The 26,827-nt window shown below is 40.4% G+C and overlaps 1 protein-coding gene across 3 annotated transcripts; it reads left to right on the top strand.

Moving 5' to 3' along the window:
- The first annotated feature begins 1,732 nt into the window (after positions 1-1,732).
- On the top strand, positions 1,733-8,359 carry RNF7 (ring finger protein 7). Of its 3 annotated transcripts, XM_090284244.1 has the most exons (4): positions 1,733-2,030; positions 5,718-5,804; positions 6,274-6,298; positions 7,426-8,359. In XM_090284244.1, exons 1-4 carry the CDS (start codon positions 1,863-1,865, stop codon positions 7,542-7,544), a joined length of 399 nt encoding a protein of 132 aa, XP_090140370.1. In that variant the 5' UTR covers positions 1,733-1,862; the 3' UTR covers positions 7,545-8,359. The 3 variants fall into 3 exon arrangements, with proteins under 3 accessions (XP_090140370.1, XP_090140369.1, XP_090140368.1); XM_090284243.1 differs by lacking the exon at positions 6,274-6,298 and having other exon boundaries at positions 1,734-2,030; positions 5,718-5,765; positions 7,426-7,544; XM_090284242.1 differs by lacking the exon at positions 6,274-6,298 and having other exon boundaries at positions 1,736-2,037; positions 5,718-5,765.
- The last annotated feature ends 18,468 nt before the right edge of the window (positions 8,360-26,827 follow it).

Genomic DNA, 26,827 nt, shown 5'->3' with positions numbered 1-26,827 from the left:
AACGTTGACACAGCAAGTGTCCACCCCTAGTTAGTGGCGGTAATCACACAACTGCTTGGGCTGGCTCTCTGGGCCTCAGCTTTCTTGTCTTATAAGCGGATATGTCTGCTTTGCTTGAGAAAACATCATTGCAGGACCCTGGGCTAGGAGTAGACAAACCCTGACTTCAAAACTCTCACCCTCATGCAGTTAACAGCGTGCTCTTTAAGTTGCTTCTCCGGAACTCATTTCTCCTACGCATAAAAGGAGGAGGTTTAACTGAATTAGAGTCCTCAAAGAGTGGCCCCCAGGGTTCCTGGGATCCTTTCACAGGGCAAAACTATTTGCATAACAATATTCAGAGTTATATATATCCTCCAAAAGCTCTTTGAGGTCCTAATAATTTTTTTTTAGAGAGGGAGAGAGAAACATTGATTTTTGGTGGTGTTGTTTCACTTATTTATGCATTCATCAGCTGGCTCTTGTGTGAGCCCTGACCAGAGGTCAAACCCACAACCTTAGTGGATGCGGCCCATGTTAGGTTTGTGCCGGAAAGAAGGGAGCAGTCGGGTGGACCAGTTCAAAGCCTTTATTGGAGGATGTTCAAGCAGGCGGGCTGAGTCCAAGCAGACAACAGCAGCAAGGGAAGGGGTAGGGGGATTTTTTAAAGCATGGAGCAGACCCCCAGAAGGGTGAGTCACCCTCCTGATCATATCCAGAGTACAGGATGTAGGTGAAACAACAATGTCCTCTGGTTAGGGATGGTTGCTATGGGAACAAAGTCCAGGAGATCTATGGCCCTTGTTCCGGGGAAATGCTGAAAGAGGGAGAAACCAGGTCTCAGCAGAATGCTGGCAGCTATGCCTCAGTTGCCTCTGACAATAGGGAACTTCGTGATCATGGCCTGTTACGCAGACCCTCTTTGTTTCAGCACAGGGAGTGGCTCAGGTCCTGCAGCCCACAGTGCCCAAGAACACAGTGACCACTGACCATAGCCTGTTTTGCAAGTCCTGGCACAGCTGGCAGGTTTGGGGGCAGGCAACATGGGGTCTCTGACCCTAGCAGCCCACCTCTAACCAATTGAGCTACCTGGCAGGGGCTGAAGGCCTGATAATTTTTTTTTTTTTTAATCCTCACCAGAGAACATGCTTATTGATTTTAGAGGGGAAGGGAGGGAGAAAGGAAAGGAGAGCAACACAATGTGACAATCAGTTGCCTCCTGTCCCACCTCTGCCCAGGATAGAACCCGTAACCTTCCCATTTACCCAGAATGCCCAACTGAGCCACGCCGGCCAGGGTCTGATAATTTTTAAGTGTAAAGGGATTCTGAGACCGAAATATTTGGGTGTGACTGAACCACATTTCTGGAAGCTCATTCATTCACTCAACTATTTGGGTCTTCGGTGGCCACATATTTTCAGATATAGAGGACATGGAGGTGATAAGGACCAGGTCGCTGCTTTTATGGAGTTCACATTTGGGACAGAAGACACGCGGATATACTATTAAGATAATTTCTGAGAGCAGTAAGTTTCATGAAGGCGTAAAGCGGAACTCGTGGTTCCTGCACAAAATGCACCAGCAATCACGACAGTTAACACCTGACAGCGCTGTAGCTCTACTTCAGCCCATTGTCGCCCCCCAAGGCCTTGAGCCTTCTGGGTTGCCGGGGCTAGCGACAGGCGTGGGACAGCGGCGGGGCGCTAGCGTAAGATGACGTCACGACCCCCCACCAACCAATCGCGGGCGGTCCCCGTGGAAAGCGCCGCGGTGGACGGCGGCCTGCGGGAGGCGCTGTGGCCTGTCCCGTGCCTCGCGAAGCCGCCATAGCCGCCCGCCTTCTCTGTACCCAACGTCTCCGCCGTCGGCCTCGCGCCTCCGCTATGGCCGACGTGGAAGACGGTGAGGAACCCTGCGCCCTGTCCTCTCACCCCGGGAGCGCAGGTTCCAAATCGGGAGGCGACAAAATGTTCTCTCTCAAGAAGTGGAACGCGGTGGCCATGTGGAGCTGGGACGTGGAGTGCGATACGTGCGCCATCTGCAGGGTCCAGGTGATGGGTAAGCGCTGCACGCGAGGCCCGGGCCGCGCTAAGGCCTCCGCGGGGCCGGCTCTGGGCCAGGGGACGCGCGAAGGCTCGGAGAGACCCCTGCCCCGAGGCGTAGGGGCGGGGTCGCCCTGCCTCGGAGCGAGGGAGCGTGAGGGCGGGGGTGAAGCCCGTGCGGTGGCCACCGCCTGGGGCCGGATTCTAAAGAAACAGGCGGTACACTATTAAGATCATTTCAGGTAGCGACGACCAAGAACATACAACTGTGCGGTTTGATGGGAGCTGGGAGGAAGCACTTAGGTTAGTGTGGCCAGCTCCCGGCCGCATCTCTAAAAGTCGACTACGAAGGGGTTGGGGGAAAGGCCTTGGTTCAACAGAGCACTCGATTGGTTCTGGTCACACACCAAAGTGATGCTCTGGTCATCTTGCACAAAAGCGAGACCCTTAGTCTGCTCTTAAAAGCTGCAGCGAAGAAAAGCAGGCCCGGCCATTGCATTTTTGGACTGGCTACTGCTGTCCTGTTGTCGGCTTTTAAATCTGGATGATCCAAACCAGGTCAGACGGCGCTCACTTGACTGGCAGCGGGTACAGTGTGGTTCAAGAATATTTACTTTTTGTGAGACGAGTAAGGTAAGCCCTTTACGTAGAAACACAAAACTTAATCTTCTTCCTGGCCGCTGCCTGTCATAGGGTGTCGTTTCCTGGAAAAGAGACTGCCCTGCTCTGAGTCAGGCCTTTGTGGAGAACCCGCTTTTAACAATATGTCTTACTCCTTTCTATGATATTTTGAATAAGAATATTGGGCCCAGTGAAACCTTTCAGAACAGCTTCATCCCGTTGTATTTTATATGGTTTCTGTTTTAAGATCGCAGGCCACCTTGGAAAAAAGGTGCTGTTTAAACGCAAGTTTTATTTTTAAATAGGCACTTAAAACTACTGTAAGAGCTTCTTAGATGTTGTTTCTTGAGGGTACGTGAAGAAAATTGAATTTCTGTAATTTGAAAACCTGTGTCTTGCCCTGAAAAATGAGAGAATTGAAGAAAATAACTTAGACTTGCTCTTCGCTCTCCTTTCTTGAGGGATGAAGCTTGAAACCTGCCAGAATCAAGAGATTTCTCAGTTTACACTCTTTGGTGTGCCCTCTTGTACTTTATTCTTAACGACTTGTTTCAGAGAGGATTTACAACAAAGGGGTTCGAATATTTTTTATTTTTTACTTTTGAAAGAGCTTGATTTCAGACATGATCCACTTATTTTGCATATTAGGTTTCCACAGTACCTAGCTCACTGGCCTGGAGTACAGTCCCCTCATCACATACCCCACCTCTTACTTAAGTACTAGAATCATATTTTCCAGTTTGGGTGGCATGTTTAATTTATACAGGTGACTTCATTTTTTGTCCTGAAGCAAGACAGGCTTCGCTAAACATTTTGTCCCCAATATTGTCTTTAGTTTAAAAAGAAGAATGTTTGTAAAAGGGCATTTTATTTTTCTCCCCAAAGAAAATTTTAAACGAGTAAGGAGAAATGTAGAATCTAAAGTAATGGTTGAAATCTTGCAGCAAATAAACTTGACTTGGGATAGTTCAAGTAAGTCAAAGTATGGGCTATAAATGGCTCCCTTCACATTGACTTTCTAATTATAGTAGAAGTACTCTGCTACTGGGGATGAATGTTGCAGATTTACAACAGCTATTCTCTCAGTTCAGGGAAGCATTATGGACTAGACCTTTGTGTTTTGTTTAGGAGGTGTCAAAATCCACTGAGTGGTCAGGTGCCAGCAGAAGGAAGTGTGTTTTTTAGACTTTCCAGTCCTTAATCCTGGCATCATTCTAAAAGGTGTTCAGTGTTATTGTATTCCTTAGAAATGTGCTGTTTCAGATATTAGGAATGCCATCAAAAGAGACTTTTTTCTTTTATCTGAAACTTTGGGGATTTTTATCTGCTTAGGTCAGTTGTTGAAGATCTAAATCAAAGCTATAAGTGTAATTCAGAGATTTCTAGATTATAGAAAAAGAGCCCACTTAATCCCATTTCCTTAATATTTGGAATTCATCTCGTACCAACTGATTTATTGTGGCTGACTTCTTGATCCAAGATGTGGCTCTCAGCCCATCCTGATGTGGTCAACACCCTTTGCTTCCACTCTCCTTGTGTTCTGGAAGGAGTGGGTGCTGCTGGGGAAGAGGAGTAACCCTTCACGGCTCAATGCTAACTTGAACATTTGACACAGCCTTTTGGGGCCCTCTTTTCCTAATTGGACGAAGAGGTCATTGGGACCACAAACACTTACCTCTGTGATTGCACAGAACCAGAGCTTTATCTTCACTGTTACACCACGCTTCTTAGGATACTTACCGTTTCCCTGTCTGTCTCCAATTTGCTGTAGAGACCAGGGGCCCACACCTGGGGCCCCAGTGCATAGCTCCTTCCACAGAGGGGATACCCAGTAATTGTGGAATTGAAGAACGTCTCAGGAAGTAGCAGTGGATTTTAGTCCACACTGAAGAGGCCAGGGCAGTGTGTTTGTTTAGGTAAAAACAGACAGGAGCAAATGCCTGTGTATAATCCAGTGTCAGAGAGAAGCAGGCTCCACCATGTGTCTATTTTTACAGATTTATTTTCCTCCAGTTTGTGTTAAAAACATTTTTTCTGTTGGTTTGAACTTCCTCTTACCCAGCTTTGACTCCTCTTCCAGCTAGTGAATGAATCCATTTCATTAGTCCTGCATATAACCTGTATTACCTCCTTCATCAAGCAACCTAGTATGTACATGAGATTCCCATTCCTAGTATTTACTCCCAAGTAATTTAGTAGAATACTTATCCATTGTTGGGTAAATTCTTTGGGCTCAGGCTTACTTTGTAAAGGAAGCATTTTCTTAGAAGGGAAAAAACCCTTTGTTTTTATAAAGTATTTTTTAATTAATTTTAATTTTTATGTAGATTATACAGCCACATAATTCAAAATTTTAAGACAGTATACAGTGAACTTTCCTTCTCATCCAATCCCCTCCTAGGTAAACTTTTATTATTAGTATCTTGGATATCCTTAAAGGTTCTTTATGTATGTATATGCAAATACCAATATGTATGCATGGCTTATTTAATTTTTAAATTTTATTTATTCAGTTACAGTTTACATTCAGTATTATTTTGTATTTGTCTCAGGTGTACAGCCACATAGTGGTTAGTTAATCATATACTTTACAAAGTGTTCCCTCCTATATTTCTAGTACGTACCTGGCATCATACATAGTTACTGTAATATTGACAGTTCCCTATGCTGTACTTTACATCCCTGTGTGCATAGTTTAGTTAAAAGGGTGACTTGAAAATAAACTACTCCTAAGGCTGAGCTGTGGGAGCATGCCCAGTGAGCTTACAACTCCTGACATAGTGGATTATGGCATATTTTCCTCTAGTGGTTGTATCCACTGTCAGGACATCTTTTCATCAGAGCTTATGAAAATAGAGGGCCAATAACCCTTGCAAAATTGCTCCTGGCCATGAGTAAATAGAGTGCCTTGTACTCTATTCATCTTTAAACAGTTATGTTCAGATGAGAAATTAATAGTATGAGCCTTTTGTCTCCATCTCTAACCCTTTGGGCTTTTATTTGACTTTGAAGTGTCTGGGTTTTAAAATTATATTCTGAGCATCAGAATGAGAATTGCTGTTTGTTTACTTTTAGATGCCTGTCTTAGATGTCAAGCTGAAAACAAACAAGAGGATTGTGTTGGTATGTTGTAACTTAGTTCTCTTGCTTTTTCAACTGAAGGTTTTCTCTCAGGGGGGTTGTTTGAATTTGCTATTAAGATTGACTTTATCAATACACAAAAATAAACTGTAAAGCAGTGATCTATTATTAATATAAAATGTGCTGGTACTCAAAAGATCTTAATGGAATTAATCCACAAGTTTTTTTATTGCCTGTAACTAAAAAGAATTTGTTATATTAGCCTTTCAGACATGGGCATAGTAACATTTTGATTAAAAAAAGAATAATTCTCTTCTATTAAGAAAATTATGTAAGATGAATTTGCCAAAATGTTATGTAAATTTTGAATATGTTACAGGTCAGTTTTGGCAGGGTTTCATTGTAATAAAGCATTTCAGTTTTCAATACTCTTGTGATATAATGTTTAACTTTCAACTAAGGTAGAAAACACTGTCTTTTGGGAATGCAGTTCATATATAGAAATCTATTAAATTTTCTTTCTAGTCCAGGACTACAGAATATGTCATAGGCCAAATGTTTTAAGCAGTCCAAAGGTTTGTATGTCCTAGTTCTTGAAGTCATCACTTCTAGATTGCTATATAAAAGTATTTGAACATTTTCCTAGAATGAAAGGTTAACTTTGTTGGGGGGCTGGGTAGAGGTCGACCAAGGGAGAAAAAGTGGGGACAACTGTATATTATAAACAATAAAAGACATAAAAAAGGAAGGTTAACTTTGTAGTTTGTGCTGGTGTGTGGTTTACATATAGCTTCTTATTAATGATTTCTGCTGTTTTGAGCCAATTCTGTTTCTTCCTCCTGAAACACTAGAATGATTCGCCCTTGCTTTCTACCCCCTACAGCCCGTTTTCAAAGGAAGTTTCTTTTTCTTTTGTCATTTATTCCGATGTCTTTCATTGTACTGTTATCATATAGCTCAGTTGGTCAGCAAGGGACAAGTGAAGCTCACATTTGAGATTGTAGTCCAAATTGTGGGTGTTTTCCCTCAGTTTAAAATTTTTCTTCCATGTTGTCTGTTTAAAAAATATTAACTTGGGAATTGTGAGGTGTAGGCCAGCTTACTTGGACTACAAAGAGACCTTTCTTTGTGGACAGCCACTTTGAAAATTTCATTCTGTTTGTCACATGAGGAATTGCACTGCTTATTGACGAGTTAACACAGCTTATCACCACTTCTAAGAAGCAACTCAGTAGATGTACAGCTGATAATATTCAGAAGCATGTCATCTATTTTTTGATAGCCTACCATGAACTGAAAACATTGAAAACTCACCTTGGTAAATAAAAATCAGGAGGATATTTTTCAGTAAAATATAGCCCAAGATGTCTCAAGGTCAGTGATGCATGACTGAGAAGGTCTGGCATCTAAGGAAAGCTCAAGGTCTTTAACCTCCTAATTTTAGGAAGACAGCATGTGGAGCTATGTAGCAACTGGGGCCACCACATCATCCAGATTCTAGGACAGTGATAGCAAGCCCCCTAAGCACAAACTTTACATGTGTACATTTTTATTTCTTTATAGGTAGAAAAAATTATTTTTGACCAATTTACCATCTTTGAGATATGAACCATAATTATTCGTAATATAAAATAAGATATATATTTGAGCTCAGTAATTTAAATTGAAATGTGTAATACCAAATAAATTTTTTTTCCTTTAGTGGTCTGGGGAGAATGTAATCATTCCTTCCACAACTGCTGCATGTCCCTGTGGGTGAAGCAGAACAATCGCTGCCCTCTCTGCCAGCAAGACTGGGTAGTCCAAAGAATCGGCAAATGAGAGTGGTGGAAGGCCTTAGCGCAGTTGTCCAGAGCCCTGGGGGTCACGGTATCAGTGCCCTATGAAGACGAGGACACTCCGGGGGACTAATTCTTCAAACAGAAGGAGGTGGATCTCTGGTCTTTGAGGACTTATCAAAGGCATGGGTTAGCATTTTGTCTGTTTTATTGTCAGAAATTCTCTGCAATTAAGAAGGTAATTTATTAAAGATGGTCTTGTCTCTGGTATGTGTCACACTGCGTAGAAGTGCTATAAAGGAGGAGAGAACTACAGATTGAATGATCTCTATAATTTACTTATTGATATCCAGGGGATCTGTGGAAGCGGTTCCATTCAGAAGAGAACTTTTTGCATGTTTATGGTTAAAAAAAAAAAAAGACAATGTTACAGTAACAAATAAATTGCAGTTTAAATCCCAACTTTTATCCTTAATTTGTTCTTGATATTTATTTTAGGGAAGGGAATGCTTCATGGAATATTTATTTAGTAAAATTTAATTTTTGGACGTAGGAGATTTGGATTGTCTTTTAGGTTATCATCCTGTATCCTTGACTCATCAAAAAAACCTAGATCTGCACATCTCACTGTTTACTTATTCAGTGGTAAAGGACAGAAGTATTTTACAGTTTTAGTCAGATTATGATGTAATTTAACAGTGTTTTAGATGAAATGTTTACCACTATAGCACCGGATCAAAAAAAGTTTATTTCACAGTGTTTTAATAAATGGTTTATTCTGTTTACTTCATTTGAATTATCATTTCAATTTTATGTACAACCTTAAACTTGATTTTAATAAACTGATTTGTTGAGTGACTGTGTTTCATTTGAAAAAATATTTATATGCTCTTTCATTTGGTAATAAGAAAATTTAAGCTTATTACCTGGAAACAAGTAAATGTAAAAAAATACTTAAATCTTATCCAACTCATTCACATTTAGTGAAGGTTATCTTGTAACAATTTATGGACCACAAGTTTATTTTGAATTTTTCCATAAAAGAGACTACTGCTACATATTTAAAAAACTAAAATCTTTACATCTTAACCATTCATTCTACAGTCTCAGAGTTAGCCAGTCTGAATCGTTAAGGAATGTGGATACATAAAAACATTATAAATACAATAATAAAAATTAGAATTCTTTATGCATTCACATTGGCTACTATTAATCAGATTTCTCTGGAAGTTTTTCCTTTATTATATGTCCACTGAAAAAATTAATTACAATATACAAACATGAATACAAATATATTTGACCATTTGAATGTGCTTGTCATGAGCAATGAACTATTTTAGCAGTTTTTTGATCTTTTTAAAAGGTATCTATAAAAAGTGAACCAAATATTTGGCTTTCAAGTGAAGAGAGAAACATTTAAAATGTTGAGTTATGGTCACTGTGACAGTATGTAAATGAAATGCGGAGAATGGTGGTAGTAAATGATTTTCCACAGCAGAACTGCCAGTCCACCACCTAACAAAGCTCTGTTTCTATTACACAGCAGCATCTGAGGGTAGAAGAGGAGGGACAGGGACAAAGCAGCACTGATCTACCCACCGTGGAATGATAGCTCATCTGCATAGCCATCTGAAAGTTTCAGCTGAAAGGACAAGCTCTGACATGTAATTAGGAGTTCCAATGCAAAAGTTAAGCATTGAATAGGTTTTTCTTTCCATTTGGTTACAGTGTTGAATTTTTTTCATTTTACTAGCGTATTGGGAACATGTTTGTCATCTTGAACTATTTAATTTTCCATCTGCAAGTTTGCCGTGTATTATGGCTGGCATCTGAGTAAATGAACCCTATGAAACTGATTACTTACTTTTTCTAAAAAATGTCCCCATCACTATTCTGAAGTGAAATTATTATATCTCCACGCATAATTAAGATGTATATAATAATTATAGAAAGGAGAGGAAAGTAATTTATAATCATTTGCAGTTTTTATGTATGTAAATGCTTGTGTATAATTACATCAGAAGACTACGTATGTGGATGTGGATGTGTGATCACTACATGTAGACTTGTGACTCAAATACGAACATCATTTTTTTTTAATTTTTAAAAAATTTGTTTTTTATATTACAATTGTCCCACTTCTTCCCCCATTGCTCCCTCCCACCCTGATGACCCCTTCTCCCACAGTCAATCCCCACCCCATTGTCCATGTCCATGGGTCATTCATACTAGTTCCTTTACTAAACCTTTCCCTTACCCCCATTCTCCCCTCCCGCCTCCCCCTTGGTCACTGTCTGTCTGTTCCTTGTTTACATGCCTCTGGTTCTATTTTGCTTGTTTGTGTTGTTCATTAGTTTCCTGTATTAGGTGAGATCATCTGGTGTTTGTCTTTTGCTGCTTGGCTTATTTCGCTAAGCATAATACTCTCAAGTTCTACCCATGTCGCATAGTATTCCATTGTGTAAATATACCACAGTTTTTTAATACATTTTTCTACAGATGGGCACTTAGGCTGTTTCCAGCACTTGGTGACTGTCAATAGCGCTGCTATGAACATAGGGGTGCATAGGTTCTTTTGAATTGGAGTTTCAGGATTCTTTGGGTATAATCCTAGCAATGGAATTGCTGGATCAAAAGGCAGTTCCATTTTTAGTTTTTTGAGGAAATTCCATACTGTTTAAAATAGTGATTGCACCCGTCTGCATTCTCACCAACAGTGCACTAGATTTCCCTTTTCTCCACATCCTGTTCAGCACTTATTTGTTGATTTGTTAATGATGGCCATTCTGACAGGTGTGAGGTGGTATCTCACTGTGGTTTTTATTTGCATCTCTCTGATGGCTAGTGATGTTGCGCATTCTTTCATACACCTTTGGACCCTCTGTATATCCTCCTTGGAGAAGTGTTTGTTCAGGTCCTTTGCCCATTTTTTAGTTGGGTTGTCTGTCTTCTTGCTGTTGAGTTGTATAATTTCTTTATATATTTTTGAGATCAATCCCTTGTCTGAGGTATCATTGGCAAATATGTTTTCCCATATGTTGGTCCACTTTTCATCTTGCTGATGTTTTTTTTTTTTTTTTGCTGAGCAGGAACCCTAGTTTGATGTGGTCCCATTTGTTTATTGTTTCCTTTATTTGCCTTGCCCTAGGAGATATGTTGGTGAAAATATTGCTATGTGGGATATCTGAAATTTTCCTGCCTGTTTTCCTCTAGGACTTTTCTGGTGGCCCGGCTTACATTTAAGACTATGAACATTTCTTTTTTTTAAAATATATTTTATTGATTATGCTGTTACAGTTGTACCAATTTCTTTTCCCTCTGCTCTCCTCCACCCAGTGGCCCCCCTCCCTCCAGTTGTCCCCCCCCCCCTTTTATTCCATGTCCATTGGTTGTGCATATAGTTCTTCTCAACCTCTTCCTGTCTACTCCATTCCCTCCTACTATGCTTCTTAATTCCTGTACCATCTCCCTCCCTTTCCCCCTTCCCCTTCCCTGCTGACCTCCCCCCAATATGTTCCCCATACCTATAGTTCTTTTTCCACTCTTGTTGCTTACTTAGTTTGCCTTTGTTTCGATTCCCTAGCTTCTGTTGTTGGTTCTTGTGATACAGTTTTCATTTTAATGTTCATAGTTTTGATCCTCCTTCTAAACCAGTCCCTTTAACATCTCATATAATAGTGGTTTGGATCTAATGAACTCCTTCAGTTTACTTTGTCCTGGAAGCACTTTCTCTGCCCTTCTATTCTGAATGACAGCTTCACTGGATAGAGTATTTGTGGCTGTAGGTTTTTGATTTTCATTACTTTGAATATTTCTTGCCAGCCCCTTCTTGCCTGCAGGGTCTCCTTTGAGAAATCAGCTGATAGTCTAATTGGGACCCCTTTGTACATGATCCTTTTCTTCTCTCTTGCTACTTTTAAGATTCTCTTTTTATCTTTAATTTTTGACAATTTGATTATAATGTGTCTTGGAGTGGTTCTCCCTGGGTCCAGTTTTTCTGGAACTCTCTGTCCTTCCTGGATCTGTAAGTCTTATTTCCTTCCCCAAGTTCAGGAAGTACTGCTTCATTATTTTTTCACATAATTTTTCAATTTCTAGTTCTTCTTCGCCCTCTGGCAACCCTATAATCCAAATGTTCAGTCTCTTATAGCTGTCCCAGAGGTTTCTGATCTTCTCCTCACTTTCCTTACTTCCCATTTCCTCTCTCTGCACTGGTTGTCTGTTCGTTTCTTCCCTGTGTTCCGGTTTGTTGATTTGATCTTTGGATTTTATTTCCTCACCACTTGTCTCATATGTGTTTTCGTTGGTTTCAGTATGAGTAGCTTTCGTTCCTTCCCTATCTTGTTCCAAATCTTTTGTTAATTCTGTAAGCCACCTTATAACTATAGCTCTGAACTGAGCCTCCGAAAGGTTGTTTTTTTTTTTAATTTATTTTTATAAAATATTTATTTATTTATTTTTAGAGAGAGGGGAAAGGAGAAAGAGAGGGAGAGAAGCATCACTGTGTGGTTGCCTCTCACTCACGCCCCCAACTGGGGACCTGACGTGCAACCTAGTAATGTGCCCTGACTGGGAATCAAACCAGTGATGCTTGGCTCGCAGGCCAATGCTCAATCCACTGAGTCACAGCAGCCAGGGCTCTAAAGGTTTTTTATTTGTTCTTCTGTCAGGTCTCCAATCTCCTGCCTGGTGAGCTGCATCACCAGGGTTTCAATAGTTGGCTTCATTCTAATAGATTTGTGTTTAGCTTTCTTCCCCCGCAGGCTATAGGGGGCGGAGCCCTGTGCACTCACTGCCCTATGACTGGCGGCAATCAGAGACCTTTTTCGCCCCACTGTGGCGCTTTGTGTGGGGGCGGGGGTCCAAGGTGGATTCCTGCCGTTTCTCTCCGCTGAGAGAGCGGGATCTGTCCCCCCGCCCTCTGGGCCTCTCCGTCCGAGGCAATGGGGGGTCGGCCCTCCCCAGCATTGGGATCGCGAGCTGCCGGGACTCGACTGCGGCCAGGCTTGCTCCTCTGGCACTTCTAAGTCCCGCTGGTATCCCCACTGTTACCACAAACAGCGCCGCCCGACCATTCTGCTCCGATTTTCGCCCCTCCTACCTGTCCAGATGAGTACCGCTGGTTTATAACTTCATATGTTGGGCTTCCATGTAGTTTTATTTTCTGGAATTTCTGGTTATCTTTTGTTTTGAGGTAGTTGTATTCCTTCCTAGTTGTAGAGGGAGACTGAGCATGTCAGTCTAAGCCTCCATCTTGACCGAAAGTCTCTGAACATTTCCATTGACATTAAAACGTTTCCCTAAAATGGTGGATAATGCATAGTAAAGTTTGAACAAAACCATATACAATCTTGATTTACATGTTAGTTGCATGTTTGGAAACTAATGAATTTTAAAGCTATGCAAAAAAGTACTTTGTGCCCTGGCCAGTGTGGCTTAGTTGGAGCATTATCTCATAAACTGAAAGGTTGTGGGTTCAATTCCCAGTCAGAGCACATGCCTAGGTTGCAGGTTTGGTGCTGGGTCAGAGCACATATGAGAGGCAACCAATCAATGTTTCTCTCTCACATCGATGTTTCCCTCCCTCCCTTCCCCTCTCTAAAATAAAATAAAGTAAAATCTTAAAAAAAAAAGTCACAAGATGCTGAACTATGTTTTATCATATACAATTGTCGCATATGTTGTAAGACAATGAACTTCCTTGGCCCCCATCCACCAAATTGCCAGTGATGCCATTAATCTTTGTGCCACCCCAAAGAAAGCATATTTCCAAAACATTGCCTTTGGAATATTGGCTTCTTTGGGAGCACTGATATAAGTGCTTGTACTGGCAATTGATGTGTACTTTGTGCCACAGTCTCTGAGAAATATCCTAAGATGACAAATGCAAAATAAATCCTATAAAAGGTATAAAGGGTACAAAATTTTTGAATAGCTGTTATCTTAAGAACAGTTCAGAGAACCACATCTTGTTGATCTATGCACTACTCCAGGGGTGAACAACTCTTAAAGCTAGTGTTTAATACCTAGGACATACATGCTTGTTGAATATTCACTTGGCAGTCTTCTAGGCCTGCAGAATAAGCTCAAAATGATTTTATTTAATTGAAGCAAATGTAGAAGCCATTGGGGTCAGAAAAAAATTTTTTTCAAGTGTTGCTTTAGAAGCTGACATCTGATAAGAAAGGTAACTTTTAAAAATGCTTTGTTGCATTTTTAAGTTTTTGCCAATGGCTAACTTCAGGAATGCTCTGAAAAGGAAATTAGAAAATTTTCATGTTTATTTTAGTAAGCCCTTGTTTAAAAAAAATTTAAGGAGAAATATTACGAATTTCAATTTAAGCAAAATTGGAATTAAACTACAAGTAATTTTAAATTTTATATTGAACGTCTGAATGATAAAATGAAATACATAAATACTTGCGCAGAAGTTCCTCTTCTGCCATCTTGACATCATTTCATTTCTGTTAGGATTTGTTCAATGAAATCCATTTTACAGGAATAGTATCTTCTCTGCATTTTGATACTCAGTGTCTGATACTCTAGGGCCTGGATACCTGAGTTTGTTTGAATCCTAGCACCACCATTTATTTGCGTGACCTTGAGCAAGTTATTTCACCTTTCTATACTTGAGTTTCCTCGTGTACAATATACTGTATTTTTCGCACTATAAGACGCACCTGAAGATAAGATGCACCTAGGTTTAGAGGAGAAAAACAAGAAAAAAAAAATTCTGAACCAAATGGTGTACTAAAATATTTAATAAAATATAACAATAATATTTCAACCATGTAAAGTGAACAGCAGTCAACAATGGTATTGAGAACCATCATCACTGTCATTAACAAATGAAGAGAGACTTTTAAGGTTCAAGTACTCTTCCAGTTTTCTGTGAATCCCAAGAACTCATCATCGCTAGTGTCAGAATTTATGGGGGCCTTTAATAACAGTCATTGAGGGAGTTGAGAGGTATCACTAGTTGTAACAGTTACTGAGAGCATCACTATCCTAGTTATAGGTTCTGGCAGACTACCCCCAGTGCCTGTTACTGCTAGTGATACCTCTTAATCCCCTCAGTGCCTGTGTTACTACTAGAATAGTGACCCCACCATAAACTCCCTTTATATATTACAAACTTCAGCATTTATGGCTGCTCACCCAGTTACTGCTGATCTCCTCACACAGAAATCTGGTGTGCACTGGAAACAGTATAGAGGTAGATGAGACAGCTGTAGCATCTAATGGAGCAAGTAGCCAGCAAGAACATGTTACTTCAGCTCCACCCATTTGCCTCTCATGATTGACAGAGCTTAAGACACAGTGATTGGACTTCTGGCCAAGATGGAGGCGTAGAAGACATGCTGCGTCTCCCTCCACAACTAAGAAGGAATACAACTACCTCAAAACTAGAAACAACCAGAAGTTCCAGGAAATCAAACTGCATAGAAGTCCAGAAAACAAAGATATTGTATAAAGAAGAAATGCTCATCCAGACAAGCAGGAGGGGCGGAGCCAGGGCGGAGAGGACGCTGTGTGGTGGTGGCAGCAGCAGGCTGGCAGAAAGCGCAGTCACATGTTTTAAAAAGTCAGGAGGGACACCTGAGTAGTGTTCCCAGCTCTTCACAGGACCTAGCAGCTCGTGGTCCCAGTACCAGGGAAAATCAAGCCTCATTGCTTCTGACTGTGCAAACCAGTGGGGGTTGGGTGGAGGTAGAAACTGCTGGTCTCTCAGTGGAGTCCATTTGTTTAAAGGGCCCTCACGGTTCTACAACATCCACAGACACACCCACTTTGGGAATGATGGCCAGGGCAGCAACTAGAGGGGTGCCAGTCTGGTGCGGAAGTGGGAGAGGTGCCTGGAAAAGGGGTGAGTGCTGGGCAGGCAGCATTGTTCCCTTTAGGACCCCTCCCCCACATACAGCACCACAACGTGGTGAAAAGGTTGCCCTGTACTGACGAATCCCTAAGGCTCCGCCCCTTAGAACATAACAGGAGCGACAGTTCTACCTGGGACGCGGAGGCAAACAAACGCAGGAGCCTGTCAGAATGAGGAGACAGAGAAGTATGGCCCCAAAGGGGTAACGGATCAAGGTTCCAATGGGAGAACTAAGCAACGAAGAGATAGCCAACCTAACAGATGCAGAGTTCAAAACACTGCTGATAAAGATGCTCACAGGCTTGACAGATATGCTTGAGTATGGCAGACGCATAGGGAAGAAGTGAAGGCTATGCTAAGTGAAACGAAGGAAAATTCGCACAAAACGAATGATGAAGGGAAGAAAACCGGGGTTCAAATCAATGATTTGGAACACAAGGAAGAAAAAGACAGTCAACCAGTGCAGAATGAGGAAGCAAGGATTGAAAAAAATGAGGAAAACTTCCTAAATTTTGCGAAGGAGATGGACATACAGGTCTGGGAAGCACAGCGGGTACTGGGCGAGCTGAACCCAGAGGGGACCACACCAGGACGCATCATGATTGAGATGTCAAAAGAGAAAGATAAAGAGAGAGTCCTGGGGGCAGCAAGAGAGAGACGGAGAGTTCCCTACAGGGGGGTGCCTATAGGACTATCATCTGATTTCTCAGAGGACACTTTGCAGGCAGGAAGGGACTGGCAATCAGTTTTCAATGTGATGAAGGGCAACCTACAACCAGGATTACTCTATCCAGCAAGGTTATCATTTGGAATGGAAGGACAGATGAAGTGTTTCCCAGACAAGGTAAAGCTAAAGGAGTTCATCATCACCAAGCCATTATTATATGAAATGTCAAAGGGACTTACTTAAGAAAAAGAAGATCAAAACTCTGAACACTAAAATGACAAACTCACAAGTATCAACAACTGAATCTAAGAAATAAAAACAAAATTCAACTAAGCAAACCAGAATAGGAACAGAATCATAGGTATCAGCTGGGAGGGTGGAGGAGGAGAAATGGGGATATGGTGCAGGGATTGAGAAGCATGATCGGTTGGTACAAAATAGAGGGAAGTTAAGAATCATATAGGAAAGGGTGAAGCCAAAGAACTTATATGCACGACCCATGGACATGAACTAAGGGGGGTACTGGGCAGAGGGGAGCAAAAGGGGAAAGAATTGCAGCTACCTTAACAACATAATCAATAAAATATACTTTAAAAAAATATTTATATATAAAAAAAAAAAGACAGTGATTGGAGGCGGTTCTGCTGACACAGACCCCCACCCAGTGTCAAAGACAATTGGCAATTGGCACTGTGCCTCATACCTGTTATTAGCCTCAGCTGATTTGACAGGTCAGAGGTTGTAGCTGGGAGTGTCAGCCGGCTCTCTGCACTCTTCCAGGTCCCAGGTGATGGGCAGAGGTGGACAGCAACCGCCCAGACGCCCTGAAATTCAGCAGTAAAGTGGGACATTTAAGCGTCCCCAGGGGTTCTGCGTGAGCCCACCGCTTCCTCTTCTAATAGCTGTCACCACCACTGACAGGTAATACACATCACGGTCTGGGACTCAATATTTGCTCTATAAGTGGCACAGACATTTCCCCTCACTTTTTGGGGGGAAAAAGTGCATCTTATGGAGAGAAAAATGTGGTAAATAGTATATATTTTACGAGGTCATTTTGAGGATTGAAAACTAAATGGAGTATTAATGCACATTTAAAACTGAGAACAGTTTCCCGTACATAGTGCCGCTGTTGTTATTTTATTCATTTTTGGAAGATCCTTCAATAGAATTGGCACTTTAAAAATAAAGTGTCTTTAATTATGGGCTAAAGCACTCCTAACTGTTCTTAATAAGAATTTTGTAAGAAAAAGTTCATTGTAAACATGTTAGATTGCTTGTAGCACTGGGAGCTTCTGTGAAGGATGGTAATGAGGCTTTAATGACTTGCCTGTTACATTTTTTTCGAATCATTTGCTCAACATGATTTCCAGATTTTATATCAAGAAAAAGATTTGTACATGCTGAGCTCTCATTTTAATTTTAGTTATTTTATCTTAATCTTAGTGGAAACATTTCATTGGATCTCATAGACATGAATATAGAGGTACATTTTTGAGCACTTAATTTTGGTGATATTGATATGGTTTAGAAAATCAGAAATATTTTTTTTATAGCCCTCAATTTTTATCGTCATGGCCTTTCAGAGCAGGAGTAAGCTTTGCAAATGATCTGTTGCTTCCTCTTATCTGTGCACTTGGTAAAACCAAGTCAATGGGTAGAACAGAACCCACTTTTCTTACGTTGGCTGCAAACAAGCTTTCCCGTCAGGGATGGTGGCTGTGAGAACACTTTTGGCATCACTCAGCCTGGCTTGAAATCTTGGGTCCATCATTTACTATCTGTATGATCTTGCACCAAATCCTTAACTTCTCTGTGCCTATTTCCTCAACTAAAATTGAAATAACACTATTATCTAACTCAGAGTTGCTATGAAGGTTTTAGGAATTAATACATGCTAACTGCCTAGAATAGTGCCTGAAACATAATAAGCACTTGATAAATGTTAGCCGTTATTATAGATCATTACTGACACAGCTAATATCTGCCTTAATTAGAGAATGGCCTTCAAGAAAAGCATATTGTTGGCAGTGATGCTTCTTGTAAGAATTATGATGTTTGTGTGCACCCACAACCAGCAGAGAACTGTCAACATGGATTTTTAGGAGAGTGGTTTTTAACCACCACCCTTTTTAACTACCCCAAGATCTCACATCTGAAAAACACATTCCCATTAGTGACAGTGGTTCCAAAAAAACTGTGTATAAACAGGGCAGGCAGGAGAGTCAGGAAAAGATGCCTAGGTGAAAATCACAGTTAAAAGCTACTGGCACTATCCCTGGCTGGGGTGGCTCAGTGGATTGAGTGCCGACCTATGAACTGAAAGGTCACTGGTTCAATTCCTAGTCAGGGCATATGCCTGGCTTGTGGGCCAGGTCCCCAGTTGTGGGTGTGCGAGAGGCAACCGATAGATGTTTCTCTCCTTCCTTTTCTCTCTCCCTTCTCCTCTCTCTAAAAATAAATAAATAAACTTTTTAATAAAAAAAAAAAACATTGGGACTATTTTAGCTCAGTTGAAGTGTCCTCTAAATTTGTATTTTATTCTAGCCTCTAAAGAGCAACCTACTATTTGAAATTATTGGAGGTTATGTAAAAAAAAATGCAACTAAAATATTTGTACCAAAATTTTAGTGTAATAGGATAATCAGAATCAGATCTCTACTATACAATAGTGTAGTCACTAACACTATATGGCTATTTAAATTTTAACTTAATTAATTAAAATAAAATTTAAATTTCAGTCCCTTAGACATACCAGCAACATTTCAAAGCTCAGTAGTCACATGTTGATAGCAGCTTCCATATTGGCTAACACAGAATAGGACATTTCGGTTATGAAAGGAAGTTCTGTTGGACAGTATTAGTATAGATCATCCACTCATAAGGTTTATTCTGTCAGAATTTAGGAATCATGGGAACCACAGTTATATCAAATAACAATGACCAATTATTAATGGTTGAGAAGTTGCCGCTACATGTGCTTTCTTTTCATAAGTGCTTAGAGTTGGAAAGGATAATCTTGTCCCTGAAATGACATCCTTGTGTTTGTATTTCTTAATATGCTGACTTGTAAAGCAAAAAGTTTTAATGGATCTTTACCACAGGTCCATTATAACACAAATTTGGTTGGTCCTTGAATAAAATTGTCTCAAAAATATAACATTAAAAAATATCATGTTATGAGCCCTGGCTGCTGTGGCTCAGTGGATTGAGCGTTGGCCTGTGAGCCAAGTGTCGCTGGTTCGATTCCCAGTCAGGGTACATGACTAGGTTGCACGTCAGGTCCCTCGTTAGGGGTGTGAGTGAGAGGTAACCACACAGTGATGTTTCTCTCCCTCTCCTTCTCCTTTCCCCTCTCTAAACAAACAAATAAATTATTTTTTAAAAATCATGTTATATAGTCTGTAAATCTACTTTTAGATACTTTTTCCCAATGCTAATTTTATACAGAGATAATAGAGGGCTTGTTCTTTGTATTTTGAAACTGAACTGACATAGCACATAGAGCCTTTTAGTAATAAAATGATTGCTTCTATAATTGTCCTGAGAAATTTAAACTGTTTGGAAAGATGTAAATCTAATACTCTTATCTATCTTATTTTGGCCATTGCTGCCTCAACACCTGTACAACATTCAGCTTTTCTTTTAAAGAATACAATTTGTCAACAGAGTACTGCCTGATGCGGCCATGTTCTCAACAAAAGCTGAATTTAAGAGCTAGATATTGGGCAACAGAATTGAAAAGATAGTTCACAAAAGATGACATACAAACAACCTATGAAAGGGTGCCTAATATTCCTCATCAGAAATGCAAGTTCAAGTCACAGTGAAATACATCTACACATCCCCTGACTAGTTCAAGTTAAAAAGACTGATAACACTACGTCTTGGTGAAGATGGGGAGGACCTGGAATTCTCATAGAGTACTGGTGGAAATGAAAAATGGAACAGCCATCCTGGCAAACAGTAAGGCAGTATTGTAAAAAGCTAAATATACATCTACCCTGCAACCCAGCAATTCTATTCCTAGGTATTTGCCTTAGAGAAATGAAAACACATGTCCACAAAAAGACATAGATGAATATTCAAAGCTGCTTTTTTCATGTTTATAATAGCCCCAAACTACAAACAACCCAATGTCCATCAACAGAAGAATAGTGATATATTCATAGAATGTAATGCTACTCAGCAATGAAAAAAAAAAGGAACCAACTACTGATAACTGCTACGACACGAATGAATCTCAAAACATTATGTTGAACAAAAGAATCCAGGAATATGAGTACCTAACAATATGATTTTGTTTATGTGAAACTCAAAAACAGGCAAAACATATCGATAAAAATCAGAATGGTTGCCTCTTGGTGAGAGTGTTAAGAGGCAATCATTTCTGCACCCAAGAAGAGGGTCCACAAAGCTTTCAGTGGAGACGGAGGCGTTCTATACATTGATATCGGTGAGAGTTACCTGAGTGTATACATTTGTCAAAACTCATCCAGTTGTACAGTTTATTTGATGTAAAAATTTGAATTTTTAAAAAAAAGAGATGGATATTATTATTTAAGACCACAACCAACATCATGTTACATTTGCTACTAAGTGGAAAATACAAGAAAATGTACTAATGGTTTATTAACAGTTGTTCCATTTGTCTTAAAGTTCAACTCTTCAAGAAAGCACTCAAATCAAAATAATTGTGCTTTCATCATGCTCTGGTCCCCTGTGGAGGTAATCTGAGAAAGCTCCTTTGGAGTTCATTAGAAGTGTTACATTGTCAAGAAGTTTATCCAAATGTAGAAGAAATAAGTAATGGAAGAGGTGACTTTTTTAAAGGGGAAATTTTATTCATTACAACTCTCTCTAGAACATTTTTCAGGATTTTAAGTGTACAAAGTCTTGGAGCCGCCCTCCAATTATAAGGTGAAATTTTAGTGTAGCCTGAAATTCCTCACTGAACTCTGAACTCTGACAACAATAATTCATAACTTTTCCAACAACAAGATAAATCTTAAGAATAAAAGATATGGACTTGGGTCCAAATGCTTTTAAAAGCTGTTCATGACACTAAGGCTATATGGTAGTGTTGGGTTTCTGTTGGACAGTTGGCCTGGAACTGAGGTCTTGTGAGTCCATACAGACACGCTAATAAAACTTAGGAGTGCTGAAGTCCTCCCAACTCTACAGCCCTGCTGTTAGATCTTTACATGGATGTAAAGTGAAAGGAGTCCCCACCCGCCGCCCTCAAACCCATCATCAAACCATGAAAATGCCCAGGTCCTCTCAGCTCAGTTCAGACCAACCCTCTGTCACCTCTACCCACATGGACCAGGTGGGAGGGGCCCACATGCCCTGCATAAGACCTCCCACAACTCAGTGGTCCAGGGGGTCCGGTGGTCTCAGTGGTCCAGTGGAGCTCCAGCTTCCTGCGTGCCCACTATAGGCCAGCACTCCTCCCAACCCTGGCACTCACGGGCTGGCCACCATCTGCTGGAGACCATCAGCCTAACCCTGCTTTCTTCTCTAGTAAGGTCAGACCACATAAGAAAGGCAGGCTTCCCAGGTCACCTTGCTTTTTCTTCAATCTAATCCCAACTAGTTCTTTACATCTTTTATTCTTCCATCTCCCACTCCTCCCCAACTTCTGAAACTCTTCCTCTGATATTTACACCAACAAAATTTCCTCCAGCCTCTCCTTTGTAAGTTCCCCTCTCTTTCGTATTCTTGCCAACATCTGGTTCTCCCTTGAGAACACTGCTTTTTCTTCAACCCGTCTTCTCCCCTCAGACCACTGAACCTGGCAGTGGGCAAGGTGTCTTCATTTCTCTTCATTCCTGTTTCCCTCTAAAGCATCCAGCTTCAACTCTCATGTCATTAGACTACCACTCACTACAGTCTTGTTGTGGTCCCACGGTCACAACCATTTGTCCTATGACAATGCCAGCTCTGCCCTCTGTCACTACTCTTTGGATGATTCTTAGTGATTTCATTATTCACATGAGTCCTGGCCACCTGCTCAGTTGGAGCATCATCACAATATGACAAGTTTGTGGGTTTGATCTCCAGTCAGGGCACATACAAGAGTCAATCAACATAAATAAATGTCTCTTTCTCTCTCTCTCTCTCTCTCTCTCTCTCTCTCTCTCTCTCTCTCACACACACACACACACACACACACACACACACAAATCAATAAATACATTTACAAAATTTTTAAATATTCACATGGATGTTGGCTATTTACAATAGCCAAGTGCTGGAAACAGCCTAAGTGCCCATCTGTAGATGAGTGGATCAAAAAACTGTAGTACATTTACACAACGGAATACTATGCAGCAGAAAGAAAGAAGAAATTCCTACCCTTTGCGACAACATGGATAGAACTAGAGAGAATTATGCTTAGCAAAATGAGCCAGGCACTGAAAGACAAATATCATATGATATCACCTAATACAGGAAACTAATGAATAACACTAACAAACGAGCAAAACTGAACCAGAGGCATGTAAACAAGGAGCAGACTAACAGTGACCAGAGGGGGAGAGGGGTAAGAAGGGGAAGTCTAGTCAAAGAACATGTATAAATGACCCATGGACATGGACAATGGGGTGGGGATTGACTGTGGGAGAAAGGGCAGAGGGGAGCAATGGGGAAAAAAGTGGGACAACTGTAATACAAACAATTTTTAGTGAGAAAAAGAATTAAAAATGAAAGCAAAATAAATAAATAAATGAGCCAGCAAACGCGCCCCCCCGAAAAGTCAATCAACATAAATAAATGTCTCTCTCTCACTTACAGACACACACACACAAATCAATAAATAAACTTAAAATTTTTTAAAAATATTCACATGGATGTTGCTTCTAATATTCTGGCCTCTCAATTCCCTGGCCTCCTCTCCTCCAGTGTCTTGTACTCTCCACCCCTATCTTGACCACTCACTCCAACGGTCATACCCTTGAGCAAAACTCCTCAAAAGAGTAGCTTATAGCTTTCATTGGTGTGGCCCAGTGAATTGAGCGCTGGCCTGCAAACTAAATGGTCACCAGTTCAATTCCCAGGGGTATATGCTTGGGTTGTGGGCCAGGTCCCCAGTTGGGGGCGTGTGAGAGGCAACCACACATTGATGTTTCTCTCCATCTCTTTCTCCTTCTCTAAAAGTAAATAAAATCTTTTTTAAAAAAAGAGTAGCTTCTACTGGCTGTCTTCAGTTAATTTCCTTTCATTCTCTGTTGAACTGACTCTTAACAGGATTTCATTATACCATTCCATTGACACTGCTTTTATCAAATTCCCTAGTGACCTCCAAATAGCTAAAAAAAAAATTGAGTTTCAATATTTTATTACAATAGTATGTCTAACCACTGTTAAACAAGAATACATTAACTTTGTCCCTCACCTCCTGCCCCCTAGAACGCAGTACAACACAATAGTGATTTCCAATGTCCTTGATCATGATCAATCAAGGTCAATTTTGCAACTAAAAACCAGACCTTGGGGGAAAAAAACCTGTATTAAAAGAAACATAAAGCTTTCAAACAGATTATTTTGTCCTCCTGAAGTATAAGTGCCAGTGTGCCACTCACCTGACAAAACTGCTAGGTTTTCGGTGTTTTTATTTTTTTCCTTTGTGCACAGTGCAGTACCATCTTTTATAAGTACCCATTTTTATAAATAAAACCAGCATTTTTCACCCTATTTAATGTTCCTTTTCAGTTACATGCACTCACACACAAAAGAGTAAATAAAACTATTAACAACGGTCAGGTCTCTTGACCTGCCTGCAGCATTCGCCACAGCTGATCGCTCTCTCCCTTGACTCCCTTTCTTCACATGGCTGCTAGGATACCGTTATCTTTCTTCTCCTCTGCACTTCTCACTTCCACGACCTTGCGGGCTCTGTTCTTAACGGTCTCTCTGCTTTTACCCCCAGTGTCATATCCTGTCCCCCAGCTTTAAATGCCACTTATATACCGGGCCTCTCCCCTAGGCTCCAACCCATAGATCCAGCGGACTACTTAAGAGCTGCATTCGGATGTCTCATAGGCAGCTCAAGTTGAACAGGCACAAGGCGGAGTTTTTGCTGATTCCCACAACCTGCTAGTCCAGAAGACTGTCAACTAAGATGTGGGAAATTCATCCTTTCAGTGACTTGGGGCCCAAAACTCAGAGTCAGCATTGTCTTTTTTCTCTCTGCCACACCCAACAGTCAACTCAGGAGCAAATCCTCTTATCCCCTCTGCTGACCTAGGCTCCAAACTGAGCTTTCTAGTTTTACTCTTGCCTGCCTCCATCTACTGTCCTGTTAAAATGTCCCTCTAATCGTAGCGGTCCTCCGCTAGGAACTTCCGGTGGCGCCCCAGCGCTCCCCGCTGAGCCCAGCCCTCCGCTGACCTGCCTGGAATGCAGCCCCATGAGTCAGACCAGTGAAGAGTGGCACAGTCCAGCATAGAATTATGGGAAGTAATAAATCATTATTTTAGGTCATGTAGTCTTGGGGTGGTTTATAATACCACAATGTAATATATGTTTTACTTACTGTGTTTACTGACAGTCTCATCCACTAAAAAACTAAAAGATCATCTCCCTAAAGACAAAGATTTTTGTCTGCTTTGTTTACTGTCACACCCAGTGTCTAGAATAGTGCCTGACATAATCGGCGCTCTCTCTCTCTCTCTCTCTCTCTCTCTCTCTCTCTCTTCTTTGTGGGATGAATGAATAAACCGAATAGACAGATGAAAGCTATGCCAAAAGAACTGTGTGGATTTTAGCACTTCATTCTAGGTTTACTAATTCCCTTTTATACATCAAGTTCATTACTTGCAGTGTAGTATCAAGTATGAAGTGTTTAAGTCTCACCAACTGAATCTGGTTTTCTTTGACATAACACATGTCAGAGTTCTTCCTTCTATATGTTCCCTGCTACGTATAGAAATGAAACTTTCATCTGATTTGCTATTACCAAATGACCCTAATGTTACTACTGCTTATTAGACTGGATGGCGTTAATATACTTTAAAATATTTTTTAACATAACTCCCTTCATTCCACCAGTGGACATTTAGCTGTGATCTAATGATGAACTTGTTCACTTTCTCTTATAATTCCCTTATTCTTCAAACTCTCAATTATTTTTATTCTTCATTGAATATGGAAAAAAATATTTTTAGAAGTAGACTCACCAAAATTTATAGCAAACACTCAATACTTCTCTATTCCAGAGAAGTCTTTTGTGTTCTACTAGAAATAACTTTGACTTTTATCCCCTTATTTCATTTATTTATTTATTTATTTATTATTTTTCATTGCTTTTTAGAGAAAGAGGAAGGGAGAGAGAGAAACATCAATGTGAGAGAGAAACATCAATTGGTTCGTTGCCTCCCACGTGTGCCCAGACCGGGAATTGTATGTGCCCCGACCAGGGATTGAACTCACAACCTAGTTTTCTGTCCTGACAGGGAGTCAGACTTGCAACCTTTCGGCTATGAGACAACACTTCAACCAAGTGAGCCACACCAGCCAGGGCATTCCCTTATTTTATGCTTCATCTTAACCATGAGAACTTTTACAACTAATTCCCAAAATTTCCCCATGTCTCAAAATACATGCTTTGTGGACTTTATTTTGTTTTGTTGTTGTTGCTGCTGCTGTTGTTAGCTTGGTCTTATCTAATAACCTTTTAGTTTTCTTTAATAAAGTCCCTTACTTTCCAGAGAGCTGTTTAATAGATTTTAAAACTCTTACTGTATGAACACATGCAATTCATTTTCTTTTGTATATCTGCCATAATTCATTTCCAAATCGAACCTCTAGTCAGAAAGTATTTTCTACTTTCCTCAAATATACCAATTATTTAATTTTCACTTTCAGCTATTATGTCTCCTTGTTTAAGAAGAATATCCTCTGTTATGGGTGTGGAGTCATTATTAAAACAATTAAGAGTCTTGCTCAGAGATGAAGATGTTTATGTTATGCTAGATTATAATCTTAAGGTTCAATATTTATGAATTTAATTCATGATAAGAACAAGAAACTTTAAATAGGTCTGCAGATTCTTTTACCCCTATTAAAGCATTTATCACTTCTATGTTATGTAGCCTCAAAGCAAAAATTTCCACTGTCTATTCTTGGTATGGCCTTTAAGGAAGGTCAAGATTTCTATTGATAAATGATTTTTCCTTTAGATCCAAGGTAATTGTTTCATTATCAATTCAAACAGAGCTGAACATATCATACCATACCAACCTCACAATTAGAAAATTTGTCATTTTGATAGGAAATAAAGCACAAAAATAATTTTGAAACACAATCTCAGCTTCTTGCTGCCCAGACTAGACTCTTTTGACCCCATAGCTTTCTGTGCCACATGGGCAGTCTCCAGTGAAAAAACCCTTGACCCCAAGTTCCTAGGCCAGCCCTGGCACTGATTTTTTTTCTGGTATCAATTTCTTTCATGTACAATAGGAGCTAGGACAGGTCAATTCTGAAGTTACTTACATTATATTTAACTCTAAGTCTATGATTATTAGATGTTGTTTGACATTAATAAGAAAATGCTTGGCAGACCAGTATTACTGGATTTGCTTTTAGAACATCCCATCTCTGTGGAAGTTGAGTTTGAGCCAAGGAAAGACTAGGGACAGAGAGACCATGAAAACATGCTTGTCATAATTAAAAATATGCTGGCTGTCATCTCTATAGTATGTCTCTCTCATTTTCAATCAGAAACAGGAAGTCTGTAAATTTCTGGAAAATAGTGTCATTTCTAATAATCTAGAAAGTTCCT

The sequence above is a fragment of the Furipterus horrens genome, unplaced genomic scaffold (genome assembly GCF_987537825.1).
Source record: "Furipterus horrens unplaced genomic scaffold, mFurHor1.1.pri manual_scaffold_7, whole genome shotgun sequence".
Lineage (NCBI taxonomy): Eukaryota > Metazoa > Chordata > Mammalia > Chiroptera > Furipteridae > Furipterus > Furipterus horrens.
The sequence above is the reverse complement of the archived record's forward strand: the minus strand, read 5'-3'. Positions and strand labels throughout refer to the sequence as shown.